The 23,983-nt window shown below is 39.7% G+C and overlaps 1 protein-coding gene and 1 pseudogene across 5 annotated transcripts in view; both read right to left on the bottom strand.

Annotated features, from left to right (window-relative positions):
- Nucleotides 1-798: 798 nt before the first annotated feature.
- UIMC1 (ubiquitin interaction motif containing 1) overlaps nucleotides 799-23,983 on the bottom strand; it is a 69,821-nt gene continuing 46,636 nt past the window's right edge. Inside the window, exons 11-17 of one of the 5 annotated variants that reach the window (XM_014539074.1) lie at nucleotides 11,734-11,793; nucleotides 7,111-7,189; nucleotides 4,595-4,766; nucleotides 3,204-3,267; nucleotides 1,926-1,968; nucleotides 1,584-1,641; nucleotides 1,310-1,401 (exon numbers count right to left, since the gene is read on the bottom strand). In XM_014539074.1, coding sequence (XP_014394560.1) covers nucleotides 1,629-1,641; nucleotides 1,926-1,968; nucleotides 3,204-3,267; nucleotides 4,595-4,766; nucleotides 7,111-7,189; nucleotides 11,734-11,793 — 431 coding nt within the window. In that variant the 3' untranslated portion in view covers nucleotides 1,310-1,401; nucleotides 1,584-1,628. Of the gene's footprint in view, nucleotides 1,402-1,583; nucleotides 1,642-1,925; nucleotides 1,969-3,203; nucleotides 3,268-4,594; nucleotides 4,767-6,041; nucleotides 7,059-7,088; nucleotides 7,190-7,731; nucleotides 9,172-11,733; nucleotides 11,794-23,983 lie in introns of those variants that run through there. The other 4 variants (XM_014539072.1, XM_014539073.1, XM_014539076.1 and 1 more) reach the window with 4 other exon arrangements.
- Nucleotides 16,749-17,271, bottom strand: LOC106725975 (annotated as a pseudogene).

Raw genomic sequence — 23,983 nt, 5'->3', positions numbered from 1 at the left:
ATGACCTCTGACAGTGGTTTTAACAAATGAATATCCACTGGTTAATCTACAAAGGAAAATTATTGCATAGGAAGTAACTAAAAACAGTGTTCACTTACAAATTCCTGGGAAGAATGGCAGGAGAGATCTCTCAAAGGTCCTATGCTGTGGGAGTTCTCTTTTTTTAATTCTCACTCAGGGATATGTTTAGAGAGAGGAAGAGAGAGAGAGAAACAACGATGTGACAGAGAAACATCAATTGTTTGCCTAACCATCCATGCCCCCAACTGGGGATCAAACTTGCAATCTAGGTATGTACCCTGACTGGGAATCAAATCTGCAACCTTTTGGTGCACAGGGGTGATGCTCCAACCAACTGAGCCACCCAGCCAGGGCTGGCTGAGAATTCTTAACTGGGTGAGGCAATGAGATGAAGTAACAGGTCATTGAATGATAGGGATAGCAGAATAAGGAGTAGGATTCAATGAACTGGCACCTTGCAGAATGATGTCAGAAAAGGTCAAGGGGCCAGTGTGGCTCAGTAGTTGAGCATCGAGCTATGAACCAGGACATCACAGTTTGATCCCGGTCAGGGCACATGCCTGGGTTTGGGGCTCCGTTCCCAGTGGGGAACATGCAGGAGGCAGCCGATCAATGATTCTCTCTCATCACTGATGTCTCTCGGTCTCTGTCTCTCTCTTTCTCTCTCCCTTCTGCTCTGAAATCAATAAAAATAGATTAAAAAGGTCAAGGGAATAATCACACAGTGTTCTGGAACTGCACACTAAACATTCAGTGAATATAGGTAAGATATCAAAGACTAGTAAAATATTTCATTCAGAAACATGTAATTTATGAGTCTGAGAACAAGCCCCACAATTAAAATATCTGTACCCAAAACCTTTTAACACAGAGAGGGGAAAGGAAGATCTCCCTCTCATTGAAATAAGATTTCATACAAACATATATAAATATATTTAAATTTTCTTTTAACTATAAGTGAATTCAAACAGGCTGTTATAAAACCGAACACTATGTACAATTGTCTGTATAGAGCATAGAAAACACAAAAACCAGAATGCTAAGTGGGTGCTCGTGGTGGAAAATGCCCATCAAAACTTGCTCAACAATGAACTGGGAGCCATTAAAGCTTAATGACCATGGTCCATCCTTATTGCTAATGGTTTTGTCAACCTTCGGACCCTAGAAATTCAGGATTTTCTCCTCCTTCCTCTGCCTGCTTTGGACCGTGTCCGGCTACCTGGCCGGACAGTAAACTGCTTTTTAAAGTCCACTAAGCAATCTGTGGCTTCTGAAATGGAAACAAAAGACTTGATGGGAGACTCATTTAAGTCAAGATGTGCAAGGGAACTCTGCATCTCTCTGCTGCAGCCTGCCTCTTCCATCCCTGGTGAGGGTACCCTAGAGAGAAAGGAAAAATTTCAGAATTCACTATCACCTACTAATAAGCACTAAGCATGCATCATGCATTGTAGCAGGGGTTTTTACATATATTATTAATTCACATAATCTTTGTAATCATCCAACCAAATAAGTAATATCATTCCCCTTTTACAGATGAGGACATTGGGTAAATCATATACCTTTAAAGCCACACAGTTATGCAGTGAGAGAATGAGGATTCAGATTCAAATTCCCAAGCTGCTTGAAATCCAAGTCAGAAGAGCAGGGTTGAGTGGGGATAGAGAGGTAAAGAGGAGTAAGAAATAGCTTTTGCTCTGTTTGTTTTAACACTATTAGTGAACTGAGCTACTATTCCATTCTTAGCCAAGATATAGGGGGTCACAGAGGCAGAGAGAGAGAGAGATCTACAGTGATTTCTATCTTCTACATTTTGACTATCACACTATACACAGAACCCAGGACTAGGCCTCTACTTCTCTAGAACTGCTGACAGCTGCACTTCAATGCACACCCCAATTCACCTGAAGGCCACTGTTTCTGAAGACTTGGTCTTTATCTCTGCATCTGTGATAGGAGAGAAAAAGTAATAACGTTGTTAGTAGTGTTGTAGTCATAGCACTTCTCATTGATCATGTGCTTCTTGTATTCTGGGCACTGCTTTTCATCAGGCTTATCCATGTGGCTACAGACTAATCCCCAATCCCCAGTCTAATGGAATGTGAGCATTTAGGATCCAACACTCTGCTGCAGAAGTACTGAGGTGAACACTTTTAAATGAACAACCTCTGAATAAATCTACTTCAAATCTGGACTTGAGGAACTAGGAGTTGCCAAGGGAAATCTGCCTCCTACAGAGAATCACAACCTGCTGATCTGGAGACAGCAGGACATGGAACTCAGAGAGGCTGCCTTTTTTAGAGTCATCAGAAAGGCTTAAGCAACAGTTCCTCTTCCATCTGCATCTGGTGAATTTTAACAACAGCAACTAATAACAACCACAGTAATGATAGCAGCTAACATTTATCCAGGGCCTACTTATGCCAGGGAATATGTTTGGAGTTTTACTAGACATAATCCTTACAATCTGTTGGTATTACTAACTCTGCAATGCTTGTAACCAATCTACTCTACTGATCCCTAAATACTAGGCACCAAGAGACAGAATTACTTCCTACAATCTCTCAGGAGCATAGGTTGGAACACTAAGCTAAAGGTAACATATGAATGGAGCATATACTGGTACATTAGAAGGAGGCAGTAACATCGGTATGTCTGATTTCCCATGCCGGTCCCTTTAACAGGAGTGGGGAACGTCCGGCCTATGGGTCCTATCATTTGGTCTGGCTCTGCCAAGGCAACCACAGGCAGGACTTGAAATTCAATAACTCTAGGCACTTTTTTCATAGTAACATAATTTTTAAGTTGATAATTTTGTATGGCCTGTGAATGATGTTGTAAATAGACAAATGGTCCTTGGCAGAAAAAAAGTTCCCCACCTCTGCTTTAGAAGGTACTTGGGGCTTGTGTCATTGCCCTGTCATCTGGAAATGTTTTTTCCCAGTTCAACAGACAGTCCTGGAAGTTTAGGCTTCATAAAACATGAAATGAAATGCATGATGAATAAGACAGGCTATCTCCCCATCTTTCTTAGGGAGAGATGACCTAGACCAAGTCTCAAAGGCTTGCTACTTAGGTGAAATGTGTACCCACACAACTCTAACAAATAGGGAGTTGGCAGTGGTTCTTTTCACTAGAAGGCCTTGGCCAAAAGCCCAGAAAACTGGTCCCGGGGTCCTCACCTGCAGTCTTGTGCTCAGACTGCTCCAAGAGACTGAGGAGTCGGCCTTCACTCCGGCCTTTTTCCTGTGGCAGAGATAAATAGATGAAAGGGAAGGGTTACCTCATAGCAGAGAATCTAAAATACAACTTCCTTAGCCCAGATCACACCTGTCTCCTAAGGAAAGAGGTGTGGAGGTGCACCTCTAAGAAAGTCTTTTGCTTTCTAATAAATGAGGGTACACAAGTTAAAAGGCAAACCGTGATGAAGAGACTACATCTTTATGCCAATATTATCTAAGAACGAATTCGAGCGAAGGCAAATTATTCCACCAAGATCATATTAAACACAAGTAGCCTTTGACCTATGATAGATTTCGAGAGATTTAAAACAGAAAATGACAATTTTTAGGTAAATTCTAGGGGCAGTGATAAGAATAATAAATTGGCTCTATGGTATAAGCACATACCTATAAAACCCAACTCCAAATCACCACCACAAACCACCCCATTCATACAGGGGTTGCTTTCTTCTATGATGGATAATGGCTTCTTCATCTTAGCATACAGTGATTGCTATGTAAGCCTATAACATGGAGCTGCTGTTTTATCTTTCTCTCTAAGCCAAGACTTGCTCTTCCTAATCTCTAATCACAAAGCCCAGAAAGCACATCCATCTTCCCAGCAACCAGAGGCCAGAGCCACACCTCCCTAGGGCCAGGCACACACAGCGTTCAAGAGGGCTGATCTCACATATCAACACTGGGGGGATGATTGGATAACCTTTCTGGAAAGCAATTTGACAGTATGTTTCACGAGATTTTTAAATTATATGCATTGCTCTAAGAATTCCACTTCAGGAAATCTATTTTAAGAAAATAACCAGTGGTACAATGACTAATTAATTTTTTAAACAGTCTTCTAATACAGAAGAACTGGAAAGAATCTGAATGTTCAATAATGAAAATGATTACTAGTAAGTGACTGTGTGATACAAATATTGAGTAATTTTTAAAAACAGTTTAAAAATAAACCAAAAAAGGTGTTTATGCTACAATGTTAAGTGTACACACACACACACACACACAGTATGGTGCCAACTACATTAAAAATGCATAGAAAAAAAGACTGGAAAAATTATAGTTGATAATGTCCCCTGATTCCTCATACTTTTTAATTTATTTTAATTTTTTATTATAGTTTACATTCAGTATCTTCATACTTATAAAAAACTACTTCCCGTATTTCCTACAATGAACACATATTATTTTTAATTAAAAGAAAAAAATTTTTAAAGCACAAATCTTGTTTCAAGATAAACAGAAGAAAAGGAGGGAGAAAAAGAGAGGAGAAAAAACCCAGAACAGAACTGTGGAAGGTTTGGTAGCCTTTCCTGTTAAAACACTCCACATACCTTTGGGTTCCTCAGCCACTGCCACTGCTTCCCCTCCTCAGCTGAGTATACTCTCACACTTTCTGCAGGCCCATCTCCTTGGTCATCCCTTGCAAGCCGGAGACAGGACTCTACATGACTTTGGTACTCTTTAAATGGGACCAGGGATTTACATAGATAACACTTCTCATGCCTAGCCAATCAGAAGAAAGAGAGAAAAAGCAGTTTTAAGGTTTGCTTTTGCCACTGGGCTCCTGGATATGTCTCAAATCATGTTTTTATGTCTCAAAGTTATTCTGTGGAGAAGACATGTCAACCAATGCAGATTTGCTCAGCAGGGCCTCCAATAAAACTAACCCAATGACAATCAAAAGGACTGAGTGATTAGTGGTTTTCCCTGGCTGTTTCTCTGTACCCTGCTGTTGCAGCCGTGGGATGGTAATAAAATCAGCACTTCTAACTATCTCAATGTTGATTGCTCTTCAGACATAAAATATTCTGTCAAACTCTTCTGAAATTAAGTGTAATCGTTTTTTCAAAGGGAAGTTAAAATTTAGACAGAAAAGGGAGCTCACAGAGCATTAAACCAAGATGACAACTTTACCAGGGTAGATGAACTTGTCTGACTAGTAAATCAAGTCTGTCCATATGCTGACTTCCTTAATTCTATAACCTGCAACATCAACTAGGAAGTTACCAAAACCATGTGGTTCTGCCAAAGGCTTCTGCATAATTTCATACACAGTTATTTTTATTGTTTTGTAACAGTTGAGTTTGTGGAAAGAGATGAAATTGTATCCTTGAGTAAGGCTAATTGGACATTGGTGAAAATGGAATCATTGAGAACAAAGGAAGAAAATGAACAATTATTAAGTATTTAATAATGGTGGAAGGTGCTTTAAACACAATTTCTCAATCTCCAGCCCTACTAAGAAGGTACTTTTCTCCCCAAGGTTGTATAGCTAATAATTGTCAGAAGCCAGGTCTGCCTGACTCAAGATCATCTCAGTTTTAAGAAGCTAAGGAAAACTTTTCAAAGTTTGCTATCTTAGACTTCTCTTTCTGGCCATTACAACTCAATTACTACAGCCAGGGAAATTTGGATTGGCTCTAAGGAAAAATTTCTCTAGAGGTTTTTAAAATAGAAGAAATAAGTCTCAAGTATTTAATCATCTCGGAGAATGCAAGTAAAACTCTTCCTTATGAGAAAAGCAGACCAGTGTACCTTACACAGTTTATCAGGTAATGCAAAAAGCATTTATTAATCTCCTACTATGTGAAAGATGGCATCACTGAGGAAGGAGCATGTCAAGTAGGCTGTCAGTTCTGCCCTCATGATCACAACCAGTTACTTACAATTTCTCTTCAGTCTCTTTATTAAAAAAAGAAAAAAGGATAACTGCCTTAAAAGCTATTGTAGGAGTTATATAGTAAATAAAGCACCTAGCACAATGACTGGTACACAGTATTAGGCGCTCAACAAATAGGTTTTATTGTTGTTGCTGTCTCAGACAAATTTTATTAGATGCTGAAGAATAGAGTATGAATGAAGACAAGCATCTGCCTTCAGATAACTAACAGCCTAGCCAGGGAAACAGAAATGTCAAAAATGAACAAAAGAAAATTACTGCAATACACTGTGATGAAGACAGTCCTAGAAGAATGTCCACATGACAGTGATTCCAAAAGGAGCAAGGGATGAACTCTGCTCAACTGGATTAGGGAAGGAAACTCTAAAATGTAGGGTCTAAATCTGTGTTTCTAAGGTAAACGTTTCTGCCTAATGACTAACTGCTCTAATGTACTTTGGTAATATCTTTACTGTTGGGAGAAAGCACTCAAACCCAACCCCTTAAAATGTGCTTTCTTGTCAAGTTGCAACCCACAACCCAAGGAAGTCTTCTATATTGCCCAACCTTTTGCAACTCAACTTCCGTTATCATTATATCACAAAATAGCTCACTGCTTCCCCAAAACACCAAGATGCAAATTCAAAGAAAAAAATTAATTTTAAAATTAGTTTAATAAAGCCAAAATGGTGGGGGGTTAACTGTACATAATAAACGATTACACAAACACGCACACATTTTAAGTTATAAGGAATAAAGTTTATTTTGGCAGATGTTAAAATTAAAGTTGCAGACATTAGTAACATAACTCAATATCCTTAATTTGGTATAAGTGTGACACATTTTCTTGCTTTCTTCTATTCTACTAAAGCACCATACCTAAACTGTTTTATAAAACTAATATATTGAAATTTAGCTTTACTATTTTCACTTATGCTCTGATTCTAAAGTAAGAGCAATGTGGAAGTGGAGTGGGTAGCAGGATTTTTTTAGGGTAATAAAAAGGGATATACAGAGGCCACATACACTGACATAAAATGGGAATAATAAAAAGAAATTCAGGCATCCAAGCAACAAAGTGATTGGCAGGCCAAAGAAACCCAGGGTAAGAGAAAAATTGGTCTTTTTATTTGACCCAAGCAGCAGTATGTTAAACAAGAGCTCCCTAAAAACAGCATACATACTTACTTCTCAATGTCCAGGGAAGTCTGGGCCACTATCCCACAGTCCCTCTTGCTCTGGGCCTCTATTTGTCTGCAAGTCAACACTTTCAACAAAAAATGAAGAAAAACTATCAGTTAGCAGTAGACTCTGAATATAAAAGATAAAATGTGTACGAAGAAGCAAAGTTTAAAATCCTACTCCACTGGGAGACATGCACTAAGAAACTTCTTTTTAGTACAGAGAATAATACCTGTAACATATGTACTGAAACTGCCAGCTATAAGATATGTCCGTATTTGCTAATGAGATCTATTTATCCCTTATTTGCCATGAGACCTAAAAACCTAGTTCACACCAAAACAGGTTTTTGTGTACTACCCAACCTGCAGTATCTGAGGGAGAGATTTATACTTTTCCAACCAAAATTCTCACTGGCTTAAATTGAACTTACGGCAATTAAGGTCCATCCCCTACCCTCCCCAATCATCTTCAATAAAACGTTATCAAGACCAATCTCCTAACTCTATACTTGGGTAACTACGCTGTTGTGTATTCCACTACCCCCCCCCCCCCCCCCCCCCGCCTAAACACAGAACTTTACATTTGTCCCTGTTTGTTTGTTTTTGGTTTTTTTGGCGGGGGGGGTTTGGTAATAGTTTACTGATTTTTAGAGAGAGAGGAAAGGAGAGGGAGAGAGAAAAAGAAACATCGAAAATGTGAGAGTATACTAGGAACATTTATGGACAGTCTCCTGAATGCTCCCTAACTGGGCAGGTGCCCTTGACTAGGAATTGAACCGGCAACCTTCTAGTGCATGGGACAATGCCTGAACAACTGAGCCACACCATCCAGGAATGTCTATGTTCTTTTCAGGCGAACATTGCAGTCTGTCAAGTTCATCTGCAATATTGATCCTGTCATCTAATGTTATTAGCTCTCTTTTCCAGTTTTGTGTCATCTGCATATATGAAAGCATCTTCATCCATATTTACAGAGAATCTTCAATATGTGAGTAATTTGGGGAGATATAAGAAATTATGAGATGGGGTTCTTGCCCTAAGGAGCTTACAATGTATTAAGGGAGACAACATATACACTCAAATAACTATAACACCAAGTATAAAGAGAGATGAATAAAACAAGATGATACACACAAGTAACTATTAATAGTGTTTGTCTCTGGGGAGGATGACAGTGACACTTGAGGACTGAATTAGGAAGATGGTATGTTTTTTTACCATATACTTTCTGTACTGTTGAATTAAAAATTAAAAGGGAGAAAAAGAGAGCAGAGTACAGAGAAAGTAGGTAATCTATTTCTAAGGTTCCTTCCAACCCAGAGATTGGAAGTACTGCAGGAGAAAAATATCCTGGACATAGTTGTATAGCCTTCAAATCCTCCTACTACTCTATCAGCCAGCCCACATTTCTCCATCTTATATACAAGGACTTCATGAGAGATTTTATCAAGGGCACTGCTAAAATCAAATCTTAAAAGGTTGGCACCTCACAGATTACAGAAACTTTTAAGGGTTGTTTTTTCTCTCTCTCTTTCCATTTGTTCCCCCATCTTGACTACCAAGTATTTTTTCCAAAAGAAATACTTGGAAACCACTCCACAGACAGGGCTGGAAAAAAAATTAATTGCTTCTAGCACTTTATAGATACCACTATTGCACTTAGCACATTTTTGTTGTTATTTGTTTGTATGTCAGTCTCCTTTCTACATCATGCAACTTTCTGAATTTAGAGATTCTGAGTTTTGCTTTGATCTCTTCAGCATCCTCAGCAAAATCTAGCACATATTAGACACTAATAAATATTTGCCAATTAAATCATAGCAATGGATTCAAGGGGGGAAAAAGAGCTCTTGTTTTTGAGGACCTGCTCTGTACCAGAGACTTTATAAAACTAATCTCAATCCTTAGAACAAAATCCTACAAGGCATATGTCATTATCTGTATTTTATAGATGATGAAATATTAAATACCTGATCGAGATCACAAAGCCAAAACAACAACAAACCCCAATACAAGTCTGACTTAAAAGAAGCATATGTTCTTCTATAAGAGCAGGCTGCCTCTCCTGGGAAATAAAAGGGTAAAGGATGGGAAGAGAAAAAGTGCTAAGTAGTAAGTGAGTAGGCAGGTAGAAAAGAATCTGAGGGGAGAGACTTGGCAGATTGCTGGGAACCACATGCTAATTCTATTATTTAATGTTAGAGTAAGGACGGACCAGTATAAGTTTACAAAGGAACGGAAAAGTTGCTCTTAAAGGAGCTTCCAACTCCAGTTTATGAGGGTTGGGACAGTCACTTCAACTAGTGGCAGGCAGAGAATTCAATATGAAACTGAAATCCAAAACCCTTGCTGCTGATGACAACAGCCAAAGATTTCAAAGGGGAACAATGGAGTCTGAGAACAACTACCAGAAAAACAACCACCAGGCAAGGTAAGCAAAATGGAGGAGAGGAAGGATGTCACTAAGACCTGAGAGATGGAAACACCCTAAGGAGCTGCGCTATGGACTTGCCTTGGCACGGTTAAGACAAAAGGAAGCAGTAATGCCTGGTGGAATAAAGTACACTAACTTTAGAGTTGGACAAAATGGTGTCCAAATTGGGACTCTACTAGCTATTCACCATAGGCAAATAACTTAACCTGAGTATTAGTTTGACTTACCTACAAAATGAGATGATACAGCATCTACTCTCATGAGTTTTGGTAAGAATCACATCAGATAATCCAAATAAGTTGTAAGAGTTTCCAGCCCACAGAAAGCACTCAGCAAACATAAGTTGTTAATTGTAATTATCATTATTATTCCTCCAGACTTATTTTTTAGCCTTAGCTAAATATTTAAACCCATCCTTAGGATAAGCACTTATCAGCCTGTCTAAAATTTGGGTTAGGTCTTACTTTTAAATGGTTCCCATACTGATTTGTACAAACAGAATGAACAGCAAATAATCAAAGAATTATAGAACAATTATCAATACTATGTAAATATCAGCACATTTGTTTCCAAAAATCCAAAGACAGGCAATCACAAATAAAACATATGGCCTACAACTATAACAGTGAAACAAATGGCTCCTTGAGGAGTAGAAATTATATATACAAAGAAGAGAGATTTGTCATCTTCAATTTATCTCCCTCAACCTCAAAACCACCTCAGCAGAAAATAACAGGAGGCCACAGACTTGTGTATGTTCCTATTAAAAGTGCCCCTCCCCCAGCCAGGCACTTCCTCAGTGGGCTGTAAGAGGAAGAAGGAAAGGTGCACTTCACCTGCATGCTGCCTGCCTCAATGCTGCTGACCTCCCCTAAGAAACTAGCCTAATAGCAATGTGGCTATTTAAATTTAAATCTTAATTAGAATCTATACTAATAAAAGCATAATATGCTAATTAGACCAGCGGCCGAATGACCTTCTGGACATCCTTTCCAACGACTTCCTGGACGAAGCCGCAGCGGCAAGGCCAAAGCAGAGGCTGAGGCAGAAGTGGTTAGCGGTGATCAGGCAGGCAGACAGAGTGGTTAGGAGTGATCAGGCAGGCAGGCGAGCAGTTAGGGGCAATCAGGCAGGCAGGCAGAGTGGTTAGGAGCGATCAGGCAGGCAGGCGAGTGGTTGGGGCAATCAGGCAGGCAGGCGAGTGGTTAGGGGAGATCAGGCAGGCAGGCGAGTGGTTAGGGGCAATCAGGCAGGTAGGCGAGTGGTTAGGAGAGATCAGACAGGCAGGCAGAGGCGGTCAGGGGTGATCAGGCAGGCAGGCAAAGTGGTTAGGGACAATCAGGCAGAGTGGTTAGGGGTGATCAGGCATGCAGGCGAGTGGTTAGTGGTGATCAGGCAGGAAGGCGAGGGTTAGGGGCAATCAGGCAGGCAGGCAAGTGATTACGGGCAATTAGGCAGGCAGGCAGAGGGGTTAGGAGCGATCATACAGGCAGGCAGGTAAGTGGTTAGGAGCCAGCGGTCCCAGATTGCAAGAGGGATGTCTGACTGCCAGTTCAGGCCTAAACCGGCAGTTGGATATCCCCCGAGGGGTCCCAGATTGCAAGAAGGTGCAGGCCGGGCTGAGGGACTCCCCTCCCCTCTGCCGTGCATGAATGAATTTCATGCACTGGGCCTCTAGTTAAATATAATTTAAAATTCAGCTCAGTCCCATGAGCCATATTTCATATGCTCAATAGCCATGTGACTACTGGCTTTCATATTTGACCCCACAAATATAGAACATTTCTGTCATTACAGACAGTTCTATTGGCTAGCACTGCCCCTTTAAGAGATAACTAGGATAAAACTTGCCTTAAGTTTGTTTACCTTGACACCACAAGAAATCCAAGCCTCCCTGGCATCTCTCATCCCCACATAACTCTAATCTGTCATCTGGGAGGGCTTTTCTAATCTGACCCAATCATCCACTCCTACTCTCGAAATGACTCTGCCTTCTGGAATTCCTGTCAGTGATCAACAAACCCGCCCGCCCCCTCCCACCCCACCTCCCCCCATATTCTCAACCTCCTCTGAACATTCTCTTCATCTTCTTGCTCTCACTGAAAGACGGCTGTCCTCTGAGGATACTTCTTTGCCTTGTACCTTCTCAAATACTGGCTTGTTTCTTCTTCCTTACACCACAGTACTACTGACCTGGAGTTGGGGTAGATATCCTCTTCCTCCTCCTTGTTGCTTCCAGTCTACTGGAAAAACCTAGTTTGAAGCACAAATCAGGTGTTACCCCTGCTACCCAACCCTGAAGTAGTCATAACCTATTCTCCTGGTCACCTGCCCTCCACCAGCCACCGACACTTCCTGACCATTCACTGAAAATTTTAATATATCACTGTCTTTCTCTTCACCACTCCTGTCATCATTCTTGGTGATTTCAATATCTATATATTGTATTACACTGAAGCATATCAAGTTGTAGATTTTATAGGTTTCAACCTAAAGTATGATGCATCGAATGCTCTTGCCTCTCAGTTCCTTGATGACCATCCCAGCCTTTCTCAAGGGGGGTTCTGAGAGAGAAGTAAGCCTAATGCCCTAAGGCATATACTGTATGTGATGAGTTAATCTCTGTCTGCTACATTTAGAATGATTGGTACCAGTTTTGTACCATCATTGAGAGAAGTAGGATAACAATCTGTTCATTATGTTTCGTGATTCCAATGAGAAACCCTGGTTGAGCTTGTCAATAATAATAGTGCCACTTGCAAGCTGACAATTTCAGATGTCCCATTTTCTGATAACCACCACTGTTCTTTTCTGACTCCCTCTAAATATCCTAACTCCAATAATTTCTCAGCCTCTCTAGGATATCTAATTCCAAACTATCACCTTTTTCAGTGTTCTTCACCCTCTTATGTTCTCAATTTCCTTCTTCCCTAAGTTAGATTTCACAGTTATCTAACCATTCCCTTGAGTATTCCCTCAACTTATTTCTAATTTCTTTTGTACTCCCTGGCAAAACCCAATTTTGGTTAAATCCAGCACTCCACCTATTATTTGTTCCTACCTAAGCAGCACAACAGTGCCAACTGGGCTCACATTATATTTAAGTCCACAAACCTCAAGAGGTCCCTCAAGTACTGCCTACCAATCTTACTATGTTTCCATAGTCAGTAAATTCTTGTACTCTCCCAGAGTCTATTTCACATCTTTTCCACTATCCTCATACCTCCAATACCATCCTGACTCTGCTATCATCATTCTTTTTTGTTTCAATATAAAACTTTATTGAGCTATAATTCACATATATTCAATAGTTTTGAGTATATCCACAGAGTTGTACATCCATCACCACATCAATTTTAGAACATTTTGTTAACTGAAAAAGAAATCTGTTCTTATTAACATTCATTCTCAATTTTCCCCCAAACTCTCAGCTCTAGGCAATCACTAATCTGTGGATTTGCCTATTCTGGCCATATCCTATAAATGGAATCATACAATATATGGGCTTTTGTAACTGGCTTCCTTCATTTAACATGTTTTCATGTTATAGCATGTGTCAGTACTTCATTATGTTTTTCTCCACTGTGGTTGCATGTCACATTCCCACCAACAATATACTGGGGTTCCAATTTCTCCATAGTTTTGCCAACATTTGTTATTTTCGGGTTTGTTAATAGCCATCCTACTGGGTATAAGGTATTATTTCATAGCGTTTTTTAACTTTTAATTCCTTAATGACTAATGCTGTTGATCATCTTTTTATGTGTATATCTTCTTTGAAAAAAGTATATTCAACTCCTTTGGTCTAATTGGGTTGTTTTTGTTTTCTCAGTCCATGAGGTATTGAATAATTTAGAGGTCTTAGAAAAACAGCCACTTATCTAATTCCTACTAGTACTTGTGTATAAAATATATAGCTCAATCTTTTCTTTAACAGCTGAAATTTTTACTTAAGCAATATGACAATATATATCAAGAATTTTAAAATAACTCATATCTTCTGACCCATGAATTATACTTTGGGAATCTACTCTGAGGAATCATGTGAATTTAGATGAGACTGTAAAATAAAGATATTTTATCAAAGCATTATTTATAACAATAAAAAAATTAAATAACCTAATGCTCAAATACAGGATAAAATACTAAGCAGGAATTCAAAATAAAGACTAAAAGGAAATATACTAAAATATCAACTAATTCAGTGGGTAGGAAGGGGGGGGTGTTGGGTGATGATTTCGGATGATTATTTTTCTATGTTGCCAATTTTCTTCAGGGAGCATATACCACTTTTCATTTAAAAATTTGTTTAAATATTGACACCGCAATATTTAAAAAACAAGTCTAGGCAAGGATCAACAGTGACCTTTATCAAGGTTCCTATGAAAGTGAAATGAATGACAATAGGACATAATACAAATATGTGAGCTTTTAAAAATGTTTTATAATATGTACAAAAGAATATATATGCAAACCAATCATCCAACTTAAGAACTAGACATTACCAAAACCAATTAGCTGTGTGCTTCTTCCTGATTCCATCCTTTATCTCCACACAAGCAGCCTTTATTCTCAAAACTGTTATTACTTTGCTCTTATACCACACAGTTTTACCATAAATTCTTAAAACAATATATTGACTATCATATTGGATTTAGTATTCTCAAACTTTTTTTAATCTGAACTTTCATGGATGACTCTTTGGAGCATAAGCTTTTGAATTAAAGCTGACTGTATATCCCAACTCTAGCTGCTTTCTAAGTACTATATGTGATCTTGGGAAATTATTTTCCTGTCAAGCCTCAGTTTCCTCTTTTATAAAAGTGGAATAATATCTGCTTCAAAAGGTTGTTCTGAGAATTAAAACAGAATATACAAAAAGCATAGTTCCTAGTATATAATAGGTGCTCATAACTGGTAGCTATAGTTGGTTACAATTAGGTATGATTTACAAAGATTTGGCAAATTAAGTCCTTTTGCTTAATGGAAAAATAACATCTTGCTATTAAGAGTTTCCTTTATATTAGGCCCTTAGAAAATTCCTTATTAGCAAGTCAGTCTATGAATGGTCAATCTCCACAGCCACCACAGAAGTAATTCTAATCGTTTGTTTGATCCTTTGATTTTGCACATATGCTTTTACAGAGGTGACTTATGTCACATTAACTCAGTTTACTAGGAAATAGTCTGAATCCATCAAACTGTTTCTTCCAGGTAATTGAAAAGCTGACAAGATCAAGTCTGATGAGATAAGATTCCATGTTTGCATTCAGGGGTGTCCTTAGACTTTGCCCTGACTATGTATATCCCCGTCTCCACATATGGAAAGGCAGATAGAACATAATAATGAAGAACACTAGCTCTGGAGTCAGAGAGACCTGGGCACGGGCCCCAGCTCTGCTTATTAACTGACTAGAGGCCTGTTGCACGAAAAGATTCGTGCAATAGGCCTTCCCTTCCCCTGGCTGCCGGCACCAGTTTTCCGCCGGCACCAGTTTTCCTCCGGCACCCGGGACCCAGGCCTTCGCTCCGGCCGGAGCCGCCTTCAAGCCTTCGCTGCTCCGGCCAGAGTCACTGCTGCAGCCGGAGCCACCTTCAAGCCTTCGCTGCTCCGGCCAGAGCTGTCTTCAGTCTCCGCCACTTCGCGCCTACGTATGCAAATTAACTGCCATCTTTGTTGGTGGTTAATTTGCATATCTCGCTGATTAGCCAATGGGAGGCGTAGCGAAGGTATGGTCAATTACCATGTTTGTCTATTATTAGATAGGATGCTGGACAAGTACTGAACTTCTCTGATACCAGTTTCCTCACAGGTAAATTGGAGATAACAATAACACCTGTAAGGTAATTATAGTCCTGACAGTTCTAAAGGAGATGACTGATCTAATATTAATTCCTTGAACTTTCTTTCTTAACATGCTCTAAATCAGCGATTTTCAACCCTTTTCATCTCATGGCACACATAAACTAATTATTAGAATTCTGCAGCACACCAAAAACATATTTTTTGTCGATCTGACAGAAAAATAGGTATAATTTTTATTCATTCACACATGACGGCTACTGTTGTGTTGGCTGTTGTCATTTTTTATTTGACAATCTAAGAGAAAAGAGGTCAGTGCCTCTGACTAAATAGTCAGGTATTGATGATTTTTAAATTCTTGCAGCACACCAGTTGAAAATCATTGTTCTAGGTGTCTAAATTAAAAGGTATGACTAGATCATAAAGTAAGAGAACTTCTTTAAAGTGGTTTTTAGCTGTTAATATTCTTTTAACACATAATACTTTGGGTATTAACTCAGGTGTTAATAAGAGCTATTTTATTTTTCAAGGAAGGAATACACACACTTAGCAGAAAAAAAATTGCTAAAAGAAATCCTGAGGCCTGGCTCTTCAGCAGCAAGGCACAGTGAGTAGAAGTAAGCAAAGACAGTCAATATTGAGGAACAAGATGGGAACAGCAAAGGCACTGAGGACTCAAGAAGACACAGATTACATTCAGACTGCCGTTTCACATACCACATCATACAGCAACTTTATTGATGCACCACAGTGGAGCTGCTTATGAGGAAATGTTCCACAGAGAGGTTGAACAAAAGTTTTCAGAAGACAACTAAGACGACCCCTATATCAGGCCACCACTTCCTATCTCTTAGCTTCCTCCTTCCATCATCAATGGCAATGAATTCTTTACTCTTTCTCCTTGCTGCTCACTCCCCTTCTTAATTCTGGATGGATTCTAATACTCTTTTTCTCGTATCAGTGCCACTTCTATTCACACCGATTAGATCTTTCTGCAGGATCAGCACCACTTCTGCTTCAAGAAATAAAAGCTTTGACAGCATTCACACAAGTAGGGGGTTGCTGCCCCAGCTGCATAAATCTGGAAACTTGGTAAAAACTGATAGGTGGGTGGGAAAATTTTGGAAAGCACCTTCAAAGCAAAAGGCAATTGCCTTATAAAGAACTCATATAAACTGATAATAAAAATACTAAGAAACTGCCCTAGCCCGTTTGGCTTAGTGCAGCAGTTCTCAACCTGTGGGTCGCTACCCCTTTGGTGGTCAAACGACCCTTTCACAGGGGTCGCCTAAGACCATCCTGCATATCAGACATTTACATTATGATTCATAACAGTAGAAACATTACAGTTATGAAGTAGCAACGAAAATAATTTTATGGTTGTGTCACAACATGAGGAACTGTATTTTTTTTTCAGTTTAAGTTTTTAATGAAAGTTGTATATAATATTACTTTATTCCTGCATCTTCTCAATTGTTTCTTCCTTGTATTTTCCCTTTTCCTTTCCTACTTGGCGAGATTTGGCTTTACGTTCAAGAATCTTTTTGCGGTCTTTGTCCAGCTTTAGTCTAGTGATAACCACCTTGCTGGGGTGAATGCCCACATGAACAGCTGTCCCATTAGCTTTCTCCCGTTGCACTTGTTCAATGTAGATGACGTATTTCTTCCTGTAAACCTGGACTACTTTGCCAATTTGCTGCCCTTTGTAATGTCCTCAAACAACCTGAACCTCATCATCCTTTCGGATGGGCATGGACCGAACATTGTACTTCTGTCTCAGCTCTTTGGAAACAGGAGACGACATGATCTTCCTTCGAATGCGGGAAGGTGCATTGAAATGCCTTTTACGGTTCTTGCTCCGGTCAGAAGTCACAAAGAGGTTGAACTTCATTTTGACCGCTGGCGCTCCTACGATGGCCGCAAGAGGGAAGAGCCATGAAGGGCCAGAAGGTTGAGAACCACTGGCTTAGTGGATAGAGCATTGGCCTGCGGATTGAAGGGTCCCGGGTTTGATTCGGGTTTGATTCCGATCAGGGGCACATGTCCAGTTTTGGGCTTGATCCTGAGTAGGGGGCGTGCAGGAGGCAGCTGATCAATGATTATCTCTCATCACTGATGTTCTCTCTCTCTCCCCCTCTCCCTATCTGAAATCAATAAAAACATATTTTTTAAAAATAAAAAATACTAAGAAACCAAGTTCAGAGAACACAAAGAGGATTTCAACTTTACTACTAACTTTACTACAAAGAAATATAAAGTATAATGAAATTTCATCGATTATCAGAAATATGCCATGCTTTTTAAAAAAATAATATTTCTCAGTATTTGGAATGGTATGATAAGAGGAACACTCATTTGCTACTAGTGAGAATTTAAATGAGTAATACCTTCCAATAAAGCAATCTAAAAACTTTATACATATAATCCAGTAATTCCACTTTTAGTAAGCCCGTTTAAAGAAATAACTCTTATCAGAAATTCAGACAATTTATACATTTCAAGGCTCATTGCTATTGTAGATCCAAACTTTTAATAGAAAAAAAAATGTAAAAACCCATGCTTGATATTAGGGAACACTGAAGTAAGAATCTGTCCTTTTTCTTACAACAGCCCTGTGAATCAGAAGTAATCACTTCCTCCTCTGTGAGTGGTTCGGGCCTCTATTTTAGCACTTCAACTGATTTGTATCGTACTAAGTTGTGCCCAAGTCTGTTTGCCTCACTGAATTGTGAATTCCCTGAATACAAATTTGAGGTCCCATCCAGCTTTATACCATATCCCTAATCACCTCTCAAGCACCCCCTGTCCCCCAGTACTAATAGCAGGACACAAACATTTTTGTTAAGTTGAATCACTGTACAAAGGAAATTAATCAATGGCTTCAGAGATAGTATAATTTTATACACATAAAGAGATCTTGCCCTAAAAGGTTTTGCTCAGTGGTTGAGTGTAGGACTGCTGACCGAAGGGTCTGAGGTTCAATTCTAGGTCAAGGCCTCATATCTGGATTGTAGGTTCCCGCCCCCCGCCCACAACTTTCCACTACCTCTTAAAAAACAAACAAACAAACAAACAAACAAAACCCTCAACTTTCAGGCAGCAACCCCAGGTCATATCCCTGATTCTAAAAGGCTCCAGCCTAGCAATTGCTCAATAAAGCTGTGTATAGAAACATGTTTTTAAAAAAGACAAGGCAAACACAATATTCATAACTAACCTAATTTTACCATAATTTGGAATAAACTAAACTCCAAGAGATTATAGGAATGAGGATTAACAGAAAAAAAGAAAAAGCCTATCTGTTGAATAGAGACAAGTAAAGTCAAAAGATGGAGAAAGACATCAGCTCTGCCTGAAGCCTATACCAGACTTCTCAATTACTATGCAAACTTTCTCTTTTTTGCTTAAGGTTACTTAATTATATCTCCAACATTTGCATCTGAAAGAGTCCTACATACTACAGTGGAGTAAGCATACAAAGTTATTTTACAGTTGGAAAAAACTTTGCCCCATATTAACTCATAAAACTCAAGTTACATTTGTTGTTCTCCAACTGCCTACTATTCCATTTCATACTGCCCCGCACTATAACAACATTAAATTGCTTGCTTTTTCCTGTACACCCTTCACATTCTTCTATTTATGTGATTTTTGTCTACTGTTCTTTTACATTAATGCCCTTCCCTCTCAATCTCTAATCACATTTCCTCTGAAACAGCAAGGATTTTATCTATATGTCCCTTAGTAGATTTGACCTTGTATTACAGTTATTTATGTGCATATCTTATCTACCCAACTGCTCTGTGTCTGGACTTGTCTATCTCCCCACAGGTCAGTCTGTCTCCCAAATCCATGTTATTTCTATTAAACCTATGCTATTTCCCAAGAGCACTGAGTTAACACCTCTTTAGTTAGGTATCAATAGCAATACATTTAACCTAATTGTCCTGGGTACCACAAAAGCCACATTAATATAAGTGAGAGACTGAATGGGGTACAAATTACATTCAGGTAGGCAAATACAGGTATATATTAAAGAAAAAAATCAATTTTGTCCAATTAAAGAAATGATTTTTGCTGAGTCACCCAAGTCAAGCCTATTTTAGGCCTGAGTCCTTTTCTGTTAGCTCCACCCACCCACTTACACACCATTATTTTCCCAGGAGATATCCATGAAGAGATAATCACTCCTGGCAGTATCCTGACTCTAAGCCACACCCCTGTGAATTAGCCCGGAGGTGTACACAGTTAATGCCTTCAGCTTCCCTAACTCTCCAATGATCTATTTCTCACTAGTTTATTCTTACCACTTTGACAATCAGATTGCTTTTCCCTGCCTTAAATCTTTCCCTTAACTCTATCTGGCTGACATCTTAACACAGACCTCACCAAGACTACACAGGCAAAAATAATATTCAATAATAAAAGCAGCTATCATTTATTGAATACCTATTACAAGCTAGACACAGTACTAGGTACTTTATAAAGTGTCTCTGATTCTCATGACAATCCTAATGATATCAAACTAATTTTACAAGCCAGGCACCTGATCCCCAAAGAGGTAAGGCAATTTCTCAAATATTACCCAGATGACAAGTATTACAGCTCCACCTAGTTCCACAGCCCATGTTTCTCTCACTTTATCATACTGCCAAAAATAAAATAGTGGCTGTTCTCCAGCTTCCACCCTTGTCCCCAATCCCAACAATCTATTCCACAGCAGCCTGAGTGATTCTTTGCTCAAATATTAATTCATTATTTGCTCAAATCCTTCCAATGGTTCCTCCTTTGCTCAGAGTAGAAACTGAAGTCCTTACTATGGCCTAAGAGCCCTGTTCACTTGTCTCCTCCCCAATTACCTATCTGGTCTCGTTGTTTATCTCTCCTTTAGTTATTCCACTACAGCCACACTGGCTTCTTTGTCATTCCTCATACATACCAAGCCTGCTCACACCTTAGGGTCTTTGCACTTACTATTCCATCTGCCTGTAACACCCTCTCCTTTCCACCTCGAAATCCTCTTAGCTTATTCCCTCACTTCTTTTCTCTTGCTCAAATGTCACCACCTATTTTTTTATTATTAACTAAAGGTCCGGCACACAAAATTCATGCGTGGGTATGGTCCCTAGGCCTTGCCTGCGATCAGAGCCATCCTCCCCAGCTGCCCACAGCCAGCCCCGCCCCCACCCCTAGTTCCCCATTTGCCATCGGGGGATAGGTGCCTGTCAGCCAGGGGAAGGGACCAAGAGGTAGGCTGTTCCTGCCCGCTCACCGGCTTCGCCCCTGCAGCAGGTGGCCATTAGGCAATCGGAGCCTGCCAGCCCGGAAAAGGGACCAAGAGGTGAGGTGGTCAGTGCACCTCATAGTGACTGGTCCAGTAGTTTTTCTGGTCATACTGCCTTTAGGGTCAATTTGCATATTATCCTTTTATTAATAGGACTGAATTTACTGGGATGACATTGGTTAACAGAACCATATAGGTTTCAAGTGTACAATTCAATAAAACATCATCTACACACTGCATCATGCGCCCACCACCCCAAGCAAAGTCCCTTTCGGGCCCCATTTTTCCCCCTTTTGCCAACCTCCACCTAGCCCCCATCCCTTTTCCCTCTCTCACCACATCGTTGTCTGGGTCTATATGTTATCCTATATAATAAAGAGGTAATATGCAAATTGACCCTCACGCCCTCACGCCACAAGATGGCCACCCCCAAGTCATCACAAGATGGACGCCCCCATGTCGTCACAAGATGACTGCCACAAGATGGCCACCCCATGTCATCACAAGATGGCCATCCCCACGTCGTCACAAGATGGCCACCATAAAATCGCCACCCCCACATTGTCACAAGATGGCCGGCAGGGGAGGGCAGTTGGGGGCAATCAGGCTGGCAGGGGAGGGCAGTTGGGAGTGATCGGGCCAGCAGGGGAGCGGTTAGGTATCAATCAGGCTGGCAGGGGAGTGGTTAGGTATCAATCAGGCTGGCAGGGGAGTGGTTAGGGGGCTATCAGGCAGGTAGGCAGAGTGGTTAGGAGCCAGCAGTCCCAGATTGTGAGAGTGATGTCCGAGGGGTCCCAGACTGGAGAGGGTGCAGGCTGGTCTGAGACCCCCCCCCCCCCCCCCCCCCCGCTGAGTGCACGAATTTCATGCACCGGGCCTCTAGGGTATTTATGTTTTTTGGCTAATTCCTTTACCTTCTTTCATCCAGTGCCCCCAACCCCTTCTCCTCTGACTGCTGTCAGTCTATTCCATGTATCCATGCCTCTGTTTCTATTTGTTCATCATTTGTTTTGTTCATTAGACTCCACATATAAGTGAGATCATATGGTATTTGTTTTTCTCTGACTGACTTATTTCACCAAGCATAATAATCTCTAGGTCCATCATGCTATCCCAAAAGGTATAATTTCCTTATTTTTTACAGCTGCATAGTATTCCATTGTGTAAATGTACCACAGCTTTTTTTTATCTGCTCATCTATTGATCTTGTCCATTATAAGTAATACGGTAATGAACACAGGAGTACATATATTCTTTCAAATTCGTATTTTGGGATTCTTAGGATACATTCCCAGAAGTGTGATTGCTAGGTCAAAGGCAGTTCCATTTTTTTAGGAAACTCCATACTATTTTCCACAGTGGCTACACCAGTCTGCATTCTCACCAACAGTAAACAAGGGTTACCTTTTTTCCAATCCTTGCCAGCACTTGTTATTTATTGATAATAGCCATTCTAGCAGATGTGAGGTGATATCTCACTATGGTTTTAATTTGCATCTCTCTGATGATTAGTGACTTTGAGCATTTTTTCATATGTCTGCTGGCCATCTTTATGTCCTCTCTGGAGAAGTGTCTTTTCAAGTTTAAATTGCTACCTCCTGACCTCAGACTTCCTATCCACCCCTCCTTTCTCTGCTTTCTTTTTTCCTCCAAAATACTTATCATCAGTTGACATATTGTTTATTGTCAGTATCCCACTACTAGAATATAAGCCCTTTGAGAACAGGGACTCTGTATATTCTGTTTACGGTATCTGTTATATAGTAGGTTGAGTAAATGAAGAGCCTTAGTCTTCCTAGGTGTTTAAATAAAAAAATAGCAGGATACAAAATCAACACCCAAAAATCAATGGTTTTTTTATATAACAATACAGACAGTCCTCAAAAAAAAAAAAAAAATACAGACAGTCCTTGGGTTACGTTGGACTCGAAGTACACCGTTTCGTGGTTACATCGCCATCTCCCATTTATTTATTAAAAAAAAAAAAAAGTTCCGTCATTTCGACATATGTACTTATGTGCTTTATGTTTTGTTTTGTTTTTATTTACTGCAAGTAAAGGTCGGGAATTGTTATCTTTCTTTTAAATTTTTACTGTTTCACTTCATTACTGCGTGTATGTGCTCCATGTGAGTGAAGTAGGTGCTTATGTAGGTGGGTTCCGACTTATGGCGAAAATCACATTACGTTGCGCCGCAGGAACGGATCTCGGACGTAACCCGAGGATCTACTGTAATAGATTCTCAGAAAGAGAAACTAAACAAACAATCCCATTTACCACTGCAATAAAAAAATTAAGATACTTAGGAATAAATTTAACAAATAAGGCAAAAGACCTATTCTCAGAAAACCATAGGATGTTGAAAAAAGAGATAGAAGAAGATATAAACAAGTGGGAGAATATTCCGTGTTCATGGATTGGTATAATCAACATCATTAAAATGTCCATACTACCCAAGGCAATCTACAGATTCAATGCAATCCCTATTAAAATACCAACAGCATACTTCACAGAGCTAGAACAAACAACCCAAAAATTTATATGGAATCAAAAAAGACCCCGAATAGCAGCAGCAATCTTGAAAAAGAAAAACAAAGTTGGAGGAATCACAATACCAGATTTCAAGTTATACTACAAAGCCACTTTAATCAAAACAACCTGGTACTGGCACAAGAACAGGCATATAAACCAATGAAACAAAACAGAGACCCCAGAAATCAACCCAAGCCATTACACTCAATTAATATTTGACAAAGGAGGCAATAGTGTACAATGGAGTCAAAACAGTCTCTTCAATAAATGGTGTTGGGAAAATTGGACAGGTACATGCAAAAAAATGAAACTAGACCACTAACACACCATACACAAGAATAAACTCAAAATGGATAAAAGAATTAAATGTAAGTTGTAAAACCATAAAAATCCTAGAAGAAGCTATAGGCAGCAAAACCTCAGACATCTCTCGTAGCAATATGTTTACAGGTACAGCTTCTAGGGCAGGGGTGGGCAACCCCTGGCACACGTGCCAAACATGGCACGCCAGTAACTTTTGCTGGCACGCGAAACCCTCTCTTATAATCTTCCATTTACAATTTTATTCTTAATATCGACTTTTTTATTTTTCAGATAAATTCAGTGTAGGTGCATCTTAGATAAATAAGTAATTTTACATAACAAGTTATCTTAAAGACCATAGACATGGATTGACGAGAGAGGGGAAGAGCAATTTCTATGCCTCTGCCTTAACTCTCCCTGCCTTCCTAGATCCGACCAGTGTTTTGGTTTCATCTACATACACTTGTGAATCTTTGTTCTCAGTGATGAATTTTGTTAAGTCTCGTAATAGGAGTAGCCTGA

The sequence above is a fragment of the Myotis brandtii genome, unplaced genomic scaffold, assembly GCF_000412655.1.
Source record: "Myotis brandtii unplaced genomic scaffold, ASM41265v1 scaffold208, whole genome shotgun sequence".
NCBI classification, from domain to species: Eukaryota; Metazoa; Chordata; class Mammalia; order Chiroptera; family Vespertilionidae; genus Myotis; species Myotis brandtii.
This window is presented reverse-complemented; position numbering and strand designations above follow the sequence as displayed.